Source organism: Lytechinus variegatus, chromosome 9 (genome assembly GCF_018143015.1).
Source record: "Lytechinus variegatus isolate NC3 chromosome 9, Lvar_3.0, whole genome shotgun sequence".
NCBI lineage: Eukaryota > Metazoa > Echinodermata > Echinoidea > Temnopleuroida > Toxopneustidae > Lytechinus > Lytechinus variegatus.
Window position 1 is genome coordinate 26,256,170 of NC_054748.1, and position 20,224 is coordinate 26,276,393.

General features: G+C 35.0%; 1 protein-coding gene across 1 annotated transcript in view; it reads left to right on the forward strand.

Moving 5' to 3' along the window:
- LOC121421906 overlaps nucleotides 1-20,224 on the forward strand; it is a 142,507-nt gene that overhangs the window by 55,723 nt on the left and 66,560 nt on the right. Inside the window, 2 exon segments of the mRNA XM_041616707.1 lie at nucleotides 18,816-19,037; nucleotides 19,658-19,759. Coding sequence (XP_041472641.1) covers nucleotides 18,816-19,037; nucleotides 19,658-19,759 — 324 coding nt within the window.

Genomic DNA, 20,224 nt, shown 5'->3' on the forward strand with positions numbered 1-20,224 from the left:
CATCTTGAACTAGTTGATGTATAAAAGATACATGGGACCTTGGAATTTCATGTTTCGACTAGTATCATGTTTGAAAGAGAGAGATTAGAACTTATCGTCCAAAATGATGCGAACTTAAGAGCATTGTTTTCATATTATAAAGACACTGATAATAAAGAATATTTTTACAGTATATTTATCTTTAGTATCTTATTTTCTATTTATATACACCGTTTACACGAATTCTGTTTCTTTTGAAAATCTATTTGGAGTATATAAAATTTGAGCAAGATTATAAGATACATAACCTTTTGATACTTTATATGATTTTTGCAAGAGCGGAAGAGCCAATGTTTGTTGATTAGGATTGACAAGACAACTCACTGTTTTGAATGGATTTCAAGCGAATAATAACAAACGATTATATGATAAATCCAAACACAGATCTAAGTAGGCAGCATGCACTCCCAATTAGTAAATGCTGAGTGCTGACTACGGAGTCTACCTCAACTATATAATAAAAAAGCATGTTAATTTATATCTTTGAAGAATATCTTACCCAAAATAAAATATTAATTTTCTTTCATGCAGAATATGCAATTTAGTTATTGCACAACCAGTTTTCATACGTGGCGATACAGGAGTGTCATCCCCTAAGATTTTCAACCCTGAAACAAAAAGTAGAAAAAAAATGGGAGTACCCACAGGAACGAAGAATGCCTACAATGCAAGAGAGGTTTCTGTTAGAATTAACTGAACTAGACATTACCCATTCGGCAATGGGAGTCAATATTTCGGCACGATTATTACTTGACTTGAAATTAGGGCCCCCTAAGAAATCCTGGATCCGCGCCTGGCTCCGCTCACATAATTCTAGCAGGGCCTACTCTGATGAGAAATTAAACGAAATTGAAAGCATCAAATGATTAAAATACAAATCGCTCGAGTTTCCCGCTCGCATTGATTATTTTTATAAGTGATATTACATTTATTCATGAACACATCATTATAAATCCATTATTCATTTGCCTCTTCTTCATGCATAGGCGGATCCATTAACATTTTCCAATTGCGCTGTGCGTTCGCGAATTTGATTTATCAGGTACCTATTATTTTCATGTATTCCATAAAGTTTTCAAAATATCCCTTTTCAGGTCTGATTATCAAAACGCATCAGCTAGCGCCGCTATGCTAGCATTTTTGATTGGCGGGTTATGTATGTCTCAATATTGATTGTATAACAAACTACCTAAAATCCCCTTTTCATGACAGTTTATCAAAAATTTCGGCTCGCGATTTGCGCTCGCATTTATGGTTAAAAATATATCAACTAATTAATGATGCATCCTATTCATAATAAAAAGGTGCTTGAATGTACAGTGTTCAGGCCATAATATCATCAGATTCCGCGCCCTCATTATGCATGTATACTAAGATATCAATTTAATAATTAAATTGTCCCTTTTTTAATCTCGCGCTTAGCAAGATGAATAGGAAGATATATAGTCATCATATTCATATGATAACATGTCCTAAGGATGGCAAGGTCCTATGTCTCAAAATTAAAGTAATAATGAAACATATCCGCTCTTTATCAAGTGCGATTTATATCCACCTTACAAGTTTCCTATAAAGTGTTTGAAATATCAGATCGGAATATCAAATATTTTAAGCTCGCTTCGCGCTCGCTTTTATTTTCATGATAAAAGATTATGTAGAATGCCTAGATTATAGGTCTAAATCTGAAACACGCGCGCGCATTTTCATTCACTTATCCAGTTTTAGATCACAATATAAAAAAAATCCGCTCGCCCTTTGTGCTCGAATTATTAATGTAGGAAGATCCCCTTTCTCATCCCTTTCATGATTTAAACATGAATAGAGTATCCCGTTCAAGGTCGAAATCACGATCTTTTTTACGCTCGCACTTTGCGCTCGCATTATTAATATAGGAAGATTCCATTTTATTCATCTTTTTCATGATTTAGGAAACAAATCTAGAATTTTTCCGCTCGCACTTCGCGCTCGCATCAATTGATTTGATTTATTGTTTTCTTCTGCATCCATAACATTCGTATAATACATTTTTCATAACATAATAAACATAATATTAGCATTTTTGGCATGAATCATTAATAAAGAGTACTAAAAAAATAATTCCAGACAAAATTATTAACTATATGATATTCACAATTTGCAGGAGAAGGATTGTCATCATAAGCAGATTGCTTGAAAAAATGACAATCCCAAACTTATACTAATTGAATTAATACATTTATAAAGCAGAATGGGCATATATTTTCAAATACGAAACATGAATTCATGCAATATCATAGTGTGAAGATGAAGATGATAAAGCTGAGGGTGACGGTGATATGATGTTGTTGTTGTTGTTGATGTTGTTGTTGTTGTTGATGATGATGATGATTATGATGATGATGATGATGATAATGAAGGCCATGGAGATGATGGTGGTCATGATGAAGATATTGGTGATGACTAAATCGAAGGAGGAATAAATTCACGATAAAAAGGATACGACACAGAAATTTTACTTCAAATATTCTGATAATAACATAGATTTAACGTTAGCCTTAAATGAGTGAAGAGACGAAGATTGTTTTACAGACTCTACTGGTAGAGAGTTCCACATATCTGGACCATGGTGTCTGGATCTCTGCGCAATAAGCAGTTTGGGGTTGATTAAATGGAAATTTGAAGTGTAACGGGTAGGGTATGAATTTATAGATGTATTAAGAGTATAAAAATTGTGAAATGAAGGTGGGAGCATGTTATTTACGTACTTAAACATAAGTAGTAAACTTTGAAGTGTATTATGTCAAATACTGTTAGAGTCTTTAGTTTATGGGATAATGGATTTGTGTGTGATAAATATGGGAATCAGTACAGATTCGAATTGCTTTTTTCTGTAATAAGTATATTGTATTAAAGTTTTCCATTCTTTATGTAGAAATGTCAAAAATTTTCAGCTCGCGCTTCGCGCTCGCATTATTTGATTGTTGAAATATGTAATGTCTTCAGGGCTAAATGCAAGCAGTCCTTAAAAGGCACCTTTCGATCAGTTCAAACCGTATACAAACATTTTCTGCTCGCGCTTTGCGCTCGCATTCTAGAATTCGAGATCGCAAATCTAGAATTTTTCCGCCCGGACTTCGCTCTCGCATCAATTGTTAAGTAATACTGTATAGCTATCCTGTTCATGATTACAAAAAAATAATTAAAATTTTTTATGTAGAACTGTCAAAAATTTTCAGCTCGCGTTTCGCGCTCGCATTATTTGATTGTTGAAATATATCACGTTTTCGTGGCTAACTGTATGCAGTCTTTAACAGGACTGGTAGGCCTACCTTTCCGATCAGTTCAAAACGTTTATCACAAATTTCTACTCGCGCTTCGCGTTCGCAGTAATTATTGCAGGCACATCTTTTTTTCAAAAAGTTCAAATTTTAGGAAAAAATTCATGCAATTTAAAAAAAAATTGCTCGCGCTTCGCACAGGCATTATGAAATAAGGATTATGATATTATACATTTATGTTGATTTAAAGAATAAAGCTAAGATGTGACTTGTAAGACTACCCCCTTCAAAGAAACAAACACAAAAAAAATCTTCGAGCGGCCGATCGGGGAAGATATGGCTGAAAAAAAAAATTTGGGCCCCTTTATTGGCGAAAGCTGGATCCGCCCCTGATTCATGTGCCTATGAAATAAGATAATTTAACATGCATTTAAGGCACTTATGATTGCCTGGGGAGGGAGGGGCCGCCATTTTTCCGAAAAGTACACAGGGGCGCCAAAATCAGGTCGAATTTGGGCCCCCCTCCCTACGAAATCCTGGATCCGCGCCTGTGTGTGTGTGTGTGTGTGTGTATGGGTGTGTATGTGTGCTTGTTAACCTGATTTCCAGGGAGTGCTGCCTATGGTCGATAATAAACGCAGCACAATCGATTCCTAGGGCCATGGTGTGAGTATTCTGAGAGCCATTAATATTTTGTTTTCATTTTTCTTTGGAATATCCCCATATTCTCATCCCCCGACCTATTTTTCTATATCCTATCTATTTCTATTTGTTAAGCATTCATGCTCTTTCACCATGACAGTGGCAAACTAAATGCAGGCGTCATTAATAAATCATTCTGCTGCATGTGTGTAGTTGCATTAATGAATTGATCTGCGGTGTCTGAAAAGGAAAATCGTGCCTGCCACTGAAAACTGCGAATAACGTCAAATGTAATTCATTTGGTCTTGGAGATCTGGCGGGTATTTCATAAAGCTGTTCGTAAATTAAGAGTGACTTCAAGAACAACTGGTGAACCCTTTCTTACGCGCTAAATAATCACCGATGAACATTTAATGGCGAATATGATTTTCCTCAAGAAGGATCACCAGTCGTTCTTAAAGTTACTCTTAACGTATAAGAACACCATTATGAAACGGCCACTGGGATTGGGATAGAAAGTGGTGTGTGCACGTACATGTATATACTCACGCACGCACGCACACACTCACTCACTCACCCCCCTTCTCTCTTTCTCTCACTCTCCCTCCCGTGCGTGCACTCTCTCACTTTCTCTCTTTGGTTATTTCTACTTTCCTCCCTCACGCACATGTACACACTGTATATCAGTAGCACTCACACACATTCCTTTTCAACATACACAGATATACACCCTCACACACACAAACAAGCGGTAATAAAACACCATTTATGTGATGAAGGAATTAATAAATGCATAAGCAGCGAAATTGCATTCTAAAAACAACAAAAAATGACTTCCAATCGACGATATGAATAAATAAACAAATAATAACATTAATGGAGAAGCCTTGCAGCACTGCCATTCAATATTTATCTGTTCCAAAAAGAGGGATACAAGGAAAGAAATGCATGGTAAAAGGGTGAAATGTGATAAACATATCAATATGTAAAAATCTATCACAAAATTCGATTTCATTCTAAAAGGCCAAGTCCTTGCTTGTTTGTTACGCTCGCTCGCATTTATTTCCTCACACCAAAGGTTAACGTGGAAGGGTCGTTGTGTAATCGGTCTGACTCTCGCCTTGTAACCAGATGATAGTCTATTTGAATCACACCCTGGTTTGGTGTCCTTTGGCAAGGCGTTAATCGAGAGAGAGAGAGAGGGGGGGGAGACAAGTGCCGTGGGGGGGGGGCTTGGTGGTCTTCAGCCTCCCCCACTTTTGTTTTCCAAAACCATGTAAAAAAAAACACCCCGTCAAAATGACTATCTGAATGTGATTTATTTGACCTGATCACCCCCCCCCCCTCTTTCGAAACCGTTTCGCAGCCTTTGAGAAAGAGACAGTGATATAGATAGAGGGAGAGAGAGAAATAGAGAGGGAGAGAGTGAGTGAGAGGGGGGGATGCGTGTTTCTTCAACTCCCGATGCTTCTAGGAGAATGATTACATGTTCAACCAATTAGAAATACGCATTTGGGCGTTGTGTTTTGTTTTCTGTAGTTGCATTTGAATACGACTCTCCCCGCAACAGGATGCCCGGTGAGAAAGTATCATTTTCAAACCCTCATCATATGTGTCGTTGTTTAGCTGATGACGGTTGTTAGTGGTTGGTCACCGGTGAACACGTTCTGTTATCCATCTATTATCAGCCACATGAGTGTACTTTGCGAGATTTAAGACGCAAACCCCGGGGACGCAAACCTTACTTTCAGCTCTACATATTTTAGCCATTACATTACATCGCCTGTCCGTATTCTCGATTCTTCTCATCTTCAAAATTCATCTTAACTACATTTCAAACAAAAAAAGAAGAAGAAAAAAGTAGAACATTGAGAGGGTGACTGACGTCACAATGTATTATTGTTGAAGTGTGACCAGTGACGACATGTTAAAAAAACTTTTCAGACTTCTTTTCGGCGTCGTGGTGTGTATATTTCCACGCGGTAAGTATTTTTTTTGTTCCTCATTTGATTTTGTTTTTCACTCAAGCAAGTTAAATGAATGATCTCGTTTCGTCCCTCGTAAAATAAACGAATAAGATGATATGGAACAAGGACCAAAGTATTGTGTGACCAATACTGGGAGAATAGTTTTCAGAACTGAAGTAGTTTCCCTGTGTAAATATACCTATATTATTATTATTATTATTTCATTTCATTTCGTTTATTTCCACAATAACAGCAAAGATAATTATTTTACAACAGAAATGTGAGTATAGAATAAATTAACAATTAGAAATATTGAAATAGTTCACAAAGGTCCAGTACACAGATATAATGTATAATTGAATTTTAGAAAGTTCAGTTTTAACTTAAATGCTAGCTGTATATTGTGGGGGAAACCTTGGAAAGCGAAGCTTGTAATTCAGGTTCCCCAAAATAATATTACAGTATCATTAATTAATGAAAATGGTATAAAAAGATACAAACTAGACGGGACGATACAAGACTACACTAAACGGGACAAGTACATCAGAACAACTCAAGCACAAACATGGGACAATGAACAGCCTCCTGCAGGAAAATCATAGTGTAACATTATAGTTATTTATCAGTGTAGTCTTAAGCTTATGTTTGAACGAAAATAAGCTTGGTGTCAGTTTTAAAGATTCATCTAGAGAATTCCAAAAATGGGGACCAGTATAAACAATAGTCTTCTGTTTGTAAAAAGTTCTGAGCTTCGGAAGATGGAAAGATGACGATAATCTGGTGGGGTAGCTGTGCAAAATCTCGTTTCTTAAAAACAGTAAACTTAAGGAAGTTGGCAGCTCTCCTTGGTTTAACTGAAACATAAAGCAGCCCAGGCGAAGAGAGTACAAATCCTGTATTTTTAAAACTTTATTGGAGAAGAACAATTGATCTGAGTGAGCTAATCTGTGTTTATGACAAATGATTCTCATTATTCTTTTCTGTGTAAGTAGTAGTCTATCCAACTGATTTCTAGAAGAACTGCCCCAAGCTAATATCCCATAATTTAAGTAAGAAAGAATAAGGGTATTATACAAATTTGATAAAACGTTTGGAGGCAAAAAAGTTTTTAGTTTGTTTATGACGCCAACATCTCTAGATAAAAGTTTTGATAAATACGTAATGTGCGGCTTCCATGAAAATTTGTTATCTATATATAGACCAAGAAATTTCGTTGAATCGACAATATCGATTAAAATATTATTAAGAAAGACGTTCCTGGGTAGAGCTGTGATTGAATTACTAAAAAGCATGCACTGGGTCTTTGCAACATTTAAAGAAAGTTTGTTACAACAGATCCATTCATGAATACATCTGAGTTCAGTATTTACTATGTTTACAAGAGTATCAGGATTTTTATGTGAAAAGAAAACACTGGTGTCATCTGCATATAATATGAAAGACACATCATTGTTAATGCTGAAAATGATCCCGTATACACAGTGTGTTGCTGAAGATGCGATTGTTATTGAAGATGTTATTGTTAGAATACTTAACCGGCCTTTCACACGGTAAAAAAAGAAAAATCGAAATTTGAATGATGATTCCAGTGAAAAATAAGGCTAATGGCGATATTTAGCGCGTGTTAAACCAAACTAGAATCACAACGTTAATCACAATCACGAATTCAAATTTCACTCCGGATGTGAATTCCAGTTAAGTTTCACTCAAATTAAGGTACGAATTTTCCGTGCGAAACATGTGAAAGGTCCGATGATTCTCAAGACGAATTGCAAACATCATTACAATGATGATTCAAGATTCATGCGTGAAAAAGCCCTAGAGTTAATGCGAAGATAATCTAAAACACTGGACACCTCAGTGTGTTCAAACGTGTATTCAAAATGTTGCTCCGTGAGTATGTACTGAAATTTTGTACAGTGTGAAGGGATATCACATTGTTTCCCCCACACTGTGAACACGTATTGATAGACGATTCGAATATTTCGGAAATATTAAGTTCTGCAGTGCGTTTCAAAAAATGTTTACTCTTTGAAAAAGCCCTGGGAATTAAAAAAATATACAATGTGGGTAATTTTTTCACATATAATCTTGGGGTTGGGTCTCATCTATCCAATGGAAGTAAAAGTTTTGACAGAATGTTACGCTTGAGTGAGCACTGTCCATTTTTGTAAAGCTCGCAGAAATCTGTTTGCGCAGAATGCTCGTTTTCAGGCTGTGTCAAGGGAAAAGGGCGAAATCCAATTTACCCTACGAAACCTTTCTCATACATTTTCCTTGCCTTTTTAGTCCATTGAAATAAAACGGATACATACAAGCATTTTCTAACAATTTTGCCTCCCAAATTGAAATTTAAACACGTAATAAGCACAACCTTTACCCTTTTTGTGCCAGTTGGATCTGAGGACATAACTGAATCTGAACAAAAACTTATACCAGACATCTCCAGCATTTTTTTTTTACTAAGTTCTTATAACTTAAGGTGAGTTTACATATCATTTTTCATTTAATACTTGTTTTTCCACACTTTTCAAAAGCTTGACAATGAATAATAAAATGAAAACCAAGCGTAAGCAATTTCATGTAAATCACAGCTCAGTGCAAAGCAAATATCGTCACGATAGCCTCTGTGTGTGGGGGAGTGGGGTGGGGCGCAATGCACTCTTTGAAGTGTTTTGGGCAAGGAAACAAGTTAAAATGTAAAAGAAATCTTCAAATCAATTTTACTAGCTAAATTCCACGTGTTCTTCATGATAAATGACTACTTTTGTTGGGATAACTATTTTAAAGGTCTGCGCAAATCATTTATTCACTAACTTTTCAAAAGTCAGTGGTGATTGATTTGATTTGATTTATTGATTGCTCACTCAAGCGGAAATATTTTTCGACAGTTATATCGTCATTTGCTTAAATGGATCTGTACAAATGTTAAAAAATGGATAAACCCTCAGGATATTAAAATGTATACTTTTACAGAATTTTTTTCTAAGTGAAAACTTTTTTGATAAGCACTGTAGAAATCTGATCTGGTTCTATAGATAAAAGTTCAAGTAATTATAAACTTTTAACGATTTATCTAAAACAACCCTTTAAATCTAGCTACCTGTCTTGTTTCATGTTATCAAAATATGTTTTATTTATCCATCCAAGTTATTATACATGTCAGTTCAATGTTCATGTTACTACTAGTAACATAATGATTAGGATCATTTCCATAAAGAAAATCGATGTATTCAATATTGTTCATACTGATGAAATAACACCAAGGAATAAAAAAAAAGTCGTGTGGGCACTTTTAAGATACATGTGACCCTAAAATAAGCATGAATAATTCTCCTGTGGAGATTAATGCGACACGTCACAGTAAATGGAAGGAAACTGGGATGGTGTTTTCGGTCAATTTTTTTTAAACTTGTGTAAGCACTAAAATAATAAGAAATTTGGAGTGATTTTTTTTCGGACATCATTTTTAAATATGTCACAGATACAGGTGGCAAATTGCATATATATCATTCGTATCCTTTACAAATCACAAGAGAATCACGATTTCTTTTAAGAAGGGCTGAAATTCTAAAAAGGTCAAGCGATATGCATACTTTCTGGAGTTTGAGGTTTCTGCGATATCTGTTTGCACACATCTTCTGTCATATTGATTCATGATCTGGAACGTGAGTAAAAATAATGGAAAACAGTCTTAGTACTGTTTACCCTAGAATTGAACCACCCCGTGAGAGCTGACCCCCGTCTTGCAAAGAGTTACGATTATATGATCAACCAAAACTATGGAAAGCCAGGAACGTCAAAATCTAAAATGTATATTTGCTCAAAATATGTATAGATGTGATATATAATCATACATTTAATTGTTTTCTTGAAAATTCAGTATACTTCTCTTTGTTTACAAAGGACAACATACACATTTCCTGGGGAGAAAAATTATGACATTGTTGGATTTCCACATAATTTGAAGTGATCAGATCAATCGTAACTCTTTGTAAGACGGTGCCCTCGTACGTCCCTGTTGTAAGATCAGTATCGCACAGTACGTTCACAATGAGCTGACCTACATGTATATCTACAACTCTAGTTTGTACGTATGCCTAACTTTTACAACTTTTTTATTTTCGTGGTAATCATTCTGCAAGAATCGAATTTCCATGTTTTTTTTATATTTCATCTTTGGGCATGATATCATCATTATAGCATGATAATGTGACCCATATCTACCAATTTATTGTGCAGTAAATGAAATCAAATCTAATAGATTTAACTCAGTGGGTGAGATTTGAAGTTCTTTGTTGGTGTTGGTGTTTGTGTTGGAAGCACAATTTGAATTGTGTTTTCTAGCTCCAAAACCTATTCTGAGTTATATGATCCAGATCTCAATATTGACAGCTTAACACAATCATAGTGAGTGACTTTTTAACACCACCTTCACTATATGTTTGGTGTTATACTTACGCAAAAGTTGATCTAACACCAACACCGACAGGTCAGGAGTGAACCTGAACTCACCCAATGTGTTGACATAAATGACGACTTGAAGATGTGATTAATCCGATAAAATGCGAACATTTAACAGTGAGAAGTTGTAATCAATCAGATATGGATAATACTTCTCATAAATCATTAAAATAAGCACCCAGCGTAAGAGATGATTTAGAATACTGTCAAATCTATCTTAGTAGCAACCTGTCTATTATAAAATCGTGTCATTACTGGCCACCGAAATTGTCTCCCATTTTAAAGGAATATGTGTTATGGACCCTGTCTGTAAGGGCTACCTCTCTACAGTGGTAAGTTTATGTGTTTCTCCCTTGTTGACCTTACAAGACAGGATTGACTTTATATACTACTAGATATAAAGGTTCGGCATAAATAAGACCGGGCCTAACACATAACCTTGAATAAATACGTTGGGAGAAAGTGTGGATGTATGATCTGCCACTATTCCGTGGTAGCACGATGGCGTCGTCCAAACGAGGACTCCTATATATGATTGTAACCGTTTTACCATGCTCACAGCCTCATCATCGTGATTCATATTTCAAATTATTCAATAAAGAAACGATAATGAATCAGGATAACATTAATGACGATGACGATGATGAAGATAATGATGATGACGATGATGATGATAATGATGATAATGGTGATGGTGGTGGTGATGATGATGATGGTGAAGGTGGTGGTGGTGGTGATGATGATGGTGGTGGTGGTGATGATGATGATGATGGTGGTGGTGGTGGTGATGATGATGACGGCAAGATGAATTTAGAATAATGATGATAACAATAATGGAAATGATATTAATGATTAGAAAAATTTAAACAAAGAAATGATAGAAACAATCACAATTAAAATTGAATATCATTTCGGGGAGTAAATTATTCTGCTGTACATTCATGATTTAATAGCTTTCTAGTGAATACTTTCCCAAGCATCTTTCCATAGGATACAGAATCTATGTTCCATTGCTAATTTCAAAATAATTATGAGCCTTTTAAGGTTGCTACCCTTTTAGCCTAAATTCTACACCATGTTTGAATGTACATGAATGGAACCTAACACATTTATAAAACCCTGCCTTGAAAACAAAAAACCTCGTGATGCTGTGAAATTTATAGTGATTGCCGTTAATGTAACAAACCAACGTCAAATGTTTAAATACTGTAACTATTACATACATTATTTCGCGGTCATTAAGGTGTAAACAATGACAGGTCCCATTAGTATAGAGTTGGTGCAAGGTTGTTGCTTGTAAAAGCTATCTTAATGGCTTTCAAGGTACCTGTACTGTCATTTTACCGTGGAATCTGTCCATGGCCTTTATCAAATGGTTGATGTTTCGTTTTTAAATAGGAATGACTCCCCACGTCTGTTGAACTTTTATTATTTTTGTAAAATACTCATCTTCGTTTAACAGGATCAGGGTGTGTCGATAATGCTCGACTTAAAATAACATTGAATGGTTTTGTGGGGATGTGAGCTGTGAAGTCATTATCATGATTATTATCATTACTATATTTCTGAAAAGGTTTTCATTATTTCTCTCATGAATACGTACAAGTCATTTTCAGCAAAAGACTACAAATTCATCATATTATGCTAATACGTGTACATAGTGTTAATGAGAAATAGCAAGAAAAAAAGATAAAAAACGATTATTCAGCATCGAGCTATCACCAATGTAATAACGCATCAAACAATTCATAGTATTCTAAATGAAGTCACAACAAGATCATATGCAGTCAGTAGCGTATCTACGGGGGTGGGTAGCGGGGCACCTGCCCCCCCCCCCCATCGGATGGCCAACAAAAAGGGGGAAAAGGAGGAAGGAAGAAAGAAAAAACGTAGTGGGTTAGAAGAAATTATTGTACATTATATTATATAATTTTTATCATATTGTATAATATTATCCAAAAATATTTTTTCGTGACTTTATGAAACATAATTTGCTTAGGGCCTATGTGTTTATCATTCCTCGTGCTCTCATTGTCTGTTTAATGAGATCATGTTGTACCAAAAGATCTCATTTTCTAGTCAATATAAACCAAATTATATATTTCCTCGCACTTCGAGTTCCTGTTTTATGTAGTGACATATGCTTCTCTTTTTAAGGACAACTTAAGGGATGGCCCCTTTTAAAGTCTGAATATCGATTATGTTCAATACATTTAACATTAATAAATAAACATAAAACATTTCCAGTCTTACGTTTGCATTTGTGGGTTGGTCAGATATGTCTGATCTTCATAAATTCCTTTAAATGTCACTTTTTCTGGTCTGATTAACAAATATTTTTAGCTTGCGCTTCGTGCTCGCATTTTGGTTAGTAAAATACGTATGGTCTTAGTGTATTCCTTCATACAAGTTTTAGAATGCCCCTCTCCAGGTCTGAATTTCAAAAGTCTTCAGCTCGCGCTAATATTTGATTAGTGAGATACTTATCATGCTCATGATTACAATGAATACAAAAAGTGCTTCATGTGTTTAGGTGTATTCAGCAAGCGCTTGGGGCTGGTATTATTATGGTTAGATATTCATGCTCCTCATAAATTCCTAAATATAGTTCCTAAAATGTCCCCGTTTGGGATCAATATATACAAAAAAAAATCAGCTCGCGCTTCGCGCTCTCATTATTTTTTTACTGACACATGTACGTAATATCATGATTAAAAATTTGATCATAATGTCCCTTTTGGTGGTCTGAACATCATCTATTAGGTTAACATACTTGGCAATTGAGCTCACTTCGCTTGGTCGACTAAGTGGTCGACTCAAGATATTTTCATATTCTTGCACATATGCCCAGAAAAATTCGATTACAATTTAGATCGATATAGTTTTCTGACATCTGTGAACTCCTTTTCATTTATTTTGTTTGAAATAAAATTCCTTCGAGGTTATTTTAAATTATTTTACTCATTTCCTTCATCAGTTTTCCCTCCTCGTGAAACAAAATTAATATCGAATACTGTTTGTGATCTCTGCTTTATGCTGCAAACAAATTTGTTTTTTAAATGTTATGACTCTTAAAGGGGAGGGGGGCACGGCCCCTACCTGGATTCGCCACTGCACATGAGCAATTAAACATTTAACCTAATTATTCATACGGTATTCATCACATCCACTTAATGAGAGACAAGAGAGAAGCCTCCATCAGTCTTTGCTATTTATATTTTATAATCGAATGCGCAATATCACTGTTTAACTAAATGTCAGCTTAACACGAATGAGGTTAATAATGCTTAATTTTCTTGATGAAATGGGGGCAGAGACAACCAATCCCTATGATGTATCAAGTAGTGGTTAAAGGAGGGTAATAAAAAGAAAACAGAGGGAGGAAAGAAAAATAGTATCTGTCAGATAGATCCTAGTCGTCATACTCTAATGTTTGTTCATTTCTATAGCCTTTTGTAGGTAAATATTTGCAACTATTGAATTTACTATGGTCACACTTAAGTGGAGATTTCTATTTTGGAGCCCCAAACTTTTCGAAAGTGATGCTCCTCTAGAAAGCTAAAACGACTGTATTCTTATTAAGAAGTATCCTTGTTTAAAATAAATGCCAGTTGTGGTAACGATTACAAAATGACTTCGAACTGAATCCAATAAAATGGCAACCCAAGTGTTTGTGTGTATAAATAAAAAAAAATGTGTTCCCAATGACTTTTGGATCAAAATGTGTAATTGCTGAGAAATCAGCAAAATAAACACGGAATTTCATAAAATGTCAGGCATTTCTCCATGTAATATTAAGACACTGTCCCACTTATGCCTTTTAGGGTGCCCAGTGAACATTAGAATTATCGGTTGTCAGCTAAAATTTCATGATTCATAAAGATAAGTTTATTTTAATGTACCAGAACCAAATCTATGTTAATATTGTGACAATTTACCTTGAATTTAAAGACTTTCTCATGCAATAATTGTTTGCTACAAATCCTTTTTTCACCGTTAACCGCCCGATTTTAAATAAACTCTATCTCACTTATTTTTATATTAAATTTGGCAATCACCGTGTAGATGACATTTTTTATGCTTCTTCTTTATTCTCCTCCTTTTTATCTACTTCTTCTTTTTCTTTGTTCTTATCTTTTTTTTTCTTCTCTTTTTTTCGTCTCCTTCTCCTTCCTCTCCTTCTTCTTCTTCTCCGTCTTCTTCTTCTTCTCCGTCTTCTTCTTATTCTTCTTCTTCTTTTTCTCCTTCCTCCTCCTCCGCTCCTTCTTGTTTCTTCTTCTTCTTCCTTTTCTTCTTTTTTCTTCCTCATCCACTCATCATTATAATTATTATCATCATCAATACAATTAACATTAGTGTTACCAATATCATTATTATTATTATCATTATTATTAATCATTTTAATTCCTCTTCAATTTTTTATCTACTTTTTTCTTCATCCTGTTTAAAATGTCGGGCAACACACTATCCAATGTATTGGGTTGTATGTTGGTTAACATAATATATATATATATATATATATATATATATATCCTTGGCAATTATTATCCAATTGAGCAAATTTATTACCCAACTATTAGTTTTTATTGCCCATTTTGGACAGATTTCAACCAATAGTTGTGTAGACAGTATGTTGTCAAAGGTTTGTTGAAAGTTGGGCATTTTTGCCCAATTATTTTAAGAGTGTATAATGATCACCAGTTTATTTTCCCTTCTCTTATACTCTGTCATTTGCAATATCACTTCAGTGGAAAAATATCCTGTCATTTATTTATTATTCATCTGTAAATTAAGTATGATCACCTTTTTAGATTCATTCTACTCTTGTCATCGACCGATCATTAGGATTGCTTTTAATAACGACTTTTTTAATGGAAATAAATCCAATATATTCGCCAAAGCTGTATCTTATGGTTGAGTTGTCAAAAAGACACCAAATATCATAAAATGTCTTTTTACATATGTCCTCCAATCAAATTCATTACATCTAAATCTAATCTCGCGCTCCATTTCAGTAAATCGTGCCCATAGTTAAATCACAAAAATTAGCAATGTTGTCGTGAGTCTTATCAAACACCGTAAAAGTGATTGCTTTGAGACTAACATGAAAGGATTCTGTAATAAAATCATTTGTCTAATGAAGCCATGTGATTGACATCGAGTGATTTCATTTAATGTGTACATAATGAGAAACCGGTTTTATGACAGCTCTACAAATAGACTCTTAATAATATCAATCTCGTGTAACGAGGGCACGGCATTGGTGGACTGGACATGCGCAGAACAGTTTAAATAGTATCCCATGGTGAAAGCAACAATCGCTTCATTTTACCAAAAATCTTAAACCTCATATTCCTGTCTTTTAGAATAGACGGTGGTCTTAATGTTACTTTATAATTTTATCGGCCCACATGAAAAGTAATCATATTCCCTGACTTAAAGTAAACAAAACCATGCACCCACTTTCATAAACCATCCCTTTCATCACGTTATTCATCTCGAATTTCTTTCAATTTTGAAAAACAAGTGGATCTTAAACCATCGTTGTAATGATGATTGCTATTGTAATCGTGACTGTGATTAGCGTGCGTGAATCGGTTTCACACTTGCTAAATATTCGTCATTAGTCTTATTTTTGACCGGAATATTCAATCAAATAACATTTCTTTACCGTGTGAAAGGGTGGTAAATCAAACTAAAAAATTATTACGAACCATCTGTATCATTATTTCAAAGTCATGCCACCGAAGCCGAGAGCAAGTCGATATCAAATCTAATATTTTTTTCATGACAGTTCTACCGGTCGGCTATATTGTTTTTTATTTTTGTATTAAAATTTACCTTTGTTTTCCGTCAGAATTTCCAAATGTCAATTTGGTGAACGTATGTATTGTTAACTTGTCTATTTGTATTTTGTCGGAAATTGTAAACACATACACACACACACACACAAATCTAATGGAAGCAACGCACAATCACGTATTTAGTTCATTGAGTAAAACTCAAGTTAAATCACTCTCATACTCTTAGATTTGAGCATCTAAACAATGGCACCTAGCCTACTCTGTGAATAGACTGTGAAAACTAAAATTTTGAGGGTTCCATAGTGTGAAATCACGATCACGCCGTTAGATTTAAGCATAAGCCTATAAACAGAGACACTTAGCCTACTATGTGATTAGACTCTGAATACCCATTATAGTGGACTATGTGAAAAAAGTTATTTACACTGTTGAAATGCTGAAATTCAACAGTGTGAAGATATTTTCACACTCTGGACACCTCGACAGTGTGACTGTTCACTTGGTTGACTATATGAACATGTGATCCACACTGTCGACATGCTCAAATTTGTCAGTGTCAAGTTGAACCTATGTACCATGGAAGCGCTGTGGTGTAGCGGTTCTGACTCTCGCCTTGTAATCAGAGGGTCGTGTGTTTGAATCCCACCATGTCCTAGCGTCCTTTGACAAGGCGTCAATCCACACTTTGCCACTCTCATCCAGGTTTTAATTGGGTACCGGTAGGAAACAACCGTCATTATGGTTAGCTTAGCAAGTGTGCGTCTATACTATACTAACATGCTGCTTGAAATGATATGAATCCAGTGACCGGGTAATAACAACTGTGAAGCGCTTTGAGCAGTCGTAGAATGATAAAGCCTACATAAATGCCAATAATTATTACTATTATTATTGTCATATGAACACACTTTGTTTTTTCCAGTAGGGTAAGCACACTGTAAGCACAAAGAAAAGTTAGTAAACATATTGTAAACATACTTTGAGTGCACTGTAAACACACGATGAATACATAAACACACTGTGAATATTCTGTAAACACACTGTGAATCTTCTGTAAACACACTGTAAGCATACTGTTAACACAATGTGAACATACTGTAAACACACGATGAACATACTGTAAACACGCGATGAACAAACTGTGAACACACTGTAAACACTCTGTGAACATACTGTGAACACACGATGAACAAACTGTGATCACACTGTAAACATACTGTGAACACACTTTAAACATACTCTAAATACACTGTAAACACACGATGATCAAACTGTGAACACACTTTGAACACTCTTTAAACACACTGTGAACACAATGTGAACACACTTTAAACATACTGTAAACACACTTTGAACACACTGTAAACATACTGTGAACACACTTGAAACATACTCTAAATACACTGTAAACACACTTTAAACATACTACAGACACACTGTGAACACACCGTAAACACACTGTGAACATACTGTAAACACACGATGAACAAACTGTGAACACACTGTAATCACTGTGAACACACTTTGAACACTCTTTAAACATACTGTAAACACACTGTGAACACACCATAAACACACGGTGAATACACTTTGAACATACTGTAAACACACTCTGAACACACTGTAAACACACGATAAAAACACTGTTAACACAATGTAAGCATACTGAAAACACACAGTGAATACACTGTGAACACTCTGTAAACACACTGTTAACACAATGTGAACAAAATTTTAGCACACTGTAAACACACTGTGAACATACCATAAACACACTGTGAGCATAATGTGAACAAAATTTGAAGATACTCTTAACACTGTGAACACACTTTGAACACTCTTTAAACACACTGTCAACACAATGTGAACACACTTTAAACATACTGTAAACACACTGAACACACCATAAACACACTGTGAACACAAGGTGAATACACTTTGAATATACTGTAAACACACTCTAAATACTTTGTAAACACGCGATAAACACACTGTTAACACAATGTAAGCATACTGAAAACACACAGTGAATACACTGTGAACACTCTGTAAACACACTGTGAACACAATGTGAACACACTTTGAACATACTGGAAATACGGCACCTATGCCCGTGAGCAAAGCATTTAATCTACAATGCCCTTTTATATTGCTTTCAAATAAATGAAATGCTATATGCATTCTTGGTAACTAGGTGTGCACTTGGTTAAAAAAAAAACGCTGTGAACATATCATAAACACACTGTGAGAACAATGTGAAAAAAATTTGAAGATACTGTAAAACACTGTGAACACACCATAAACACACTGTGAACACAAGGTGTATACACTTTTAACATACTGTAAACACACTCTGAAAACACTGTAAACACACGATAAACACAATGTAAGAATACTGAAAACACACAGTGAATACACTGTGAACACTCTGTAACACACTGTGAACAAAATGTGAACAAAATTTAAACATACAGTAAAAACACTGTGAACACACTGTAAATACACTGTGAACAAAATGTGAACAAAATTTAAAGATACTGTAAAAACACTGTGAACAAACTGTAAATACACTATGAACACAGTATAAACACACTGTAAATGCACTTTGATCACATTTTGTGACAGTTTGCTCTTCATAGTAGGGTTTGTACTAAGCTCTGTTAATGGGGAACATCGTCTTTATCTTTTTACAGCCCAAGGACAACACGACTGCTACAATATTCTGAAGCCCCGTGAGTGGCATGGAGACGAGGACACGTTTTGCTTATGGGATAACAACTGCCGTACATGCCCGTCCGAGGGTGATTCTGATTATGGCAGTGACATCCTTCCTTTCTATGAGGACTACTTCGTTAACCACACAGGTACAGCGCCCTTTTCAATCCTAGCTTATACATAATAGATGTATATATTGGTTATGTGTTTTTTTATTTGACACTTAAATGAAAGGTTCACTTGGAAAAAAAAATTGTAAAATAGACAGAAAAAGCAAATAAAAAAATATTGCCGAAGGTTTGAGAAAAATCCACCAAAGAGGTGAAAACAGCTTTCCTACCTTTCGTATGGTAAAAAAATCAATGAAATATAATTTCCTCAGAAATTTAAAGAGTGTTCTAATATACGTTTAGTATATCAATAGAAAAATCATTTCACACCCGTTCTTCAAAAAAAAAAAATTATCACGAACCAGAAACAAAATATTTAAATTTTATATTACATAACGTGTGAAGCAGCTGCTCGTTTATGACGTCACATATCCACAATTTGAAGTTGTAATAACTCTCTTAATCTTTAATGGAATTTCTTCAAAACTTAACCATTTTCTGTTTATCATTAATTCTTCCTTTTCATTACAAACTTTTCTACAGGGTGCACTTCCCCCTTTGGAGTTATTGTTTTAATGTTATTATTTACTTAACACATAGATATGTTTGTAGATGTATGTGTTATTTCTGGCTTAATTTGTTTTTTATCACCTTCATAGATGTACCGGGGCAAGTGTGTAAACTGAAACTGCCAGAAGGATACCTCCCCCACTGCAGATATTTCGGATTCTTCGTCCAGTGTGATGTTCACTACTGCAACGGTGGGTATACTTATAGGTCTTGTTCACCCCAGAAGGATGCTGATTTTGATAATAAGAGTGAAATTCGGAATCGAAGGAGCAATCGCTAAGAATTAAGATATTGTTGATTATCTTCGTAATTATATCATTAATATCTGCAATTCGGATAATGATGGTAGCGATGATAATGATTGTAGATATGATAATTAGGAGTTTTTTCGGGGTTAAGTCTTTTGTCAACAATAATCATGGCAGTATACTAAGTACGACTTCTTGTCATAATGGTGATTAATGGTGATTATATTGATGATGATGATGACGAAGATGATGATGGTGGTGGTGATAACGGTGATAAGGATGATCATAATATTAGCCAATTTTTATATCTCGCTTTTCACAGAATGGCTCAAATCGCGTTACATCTTATTATTACCCAGGTCATTGGATTCATTTCAGTCCTGTACGAAAAGTGCACTATTTCCACTC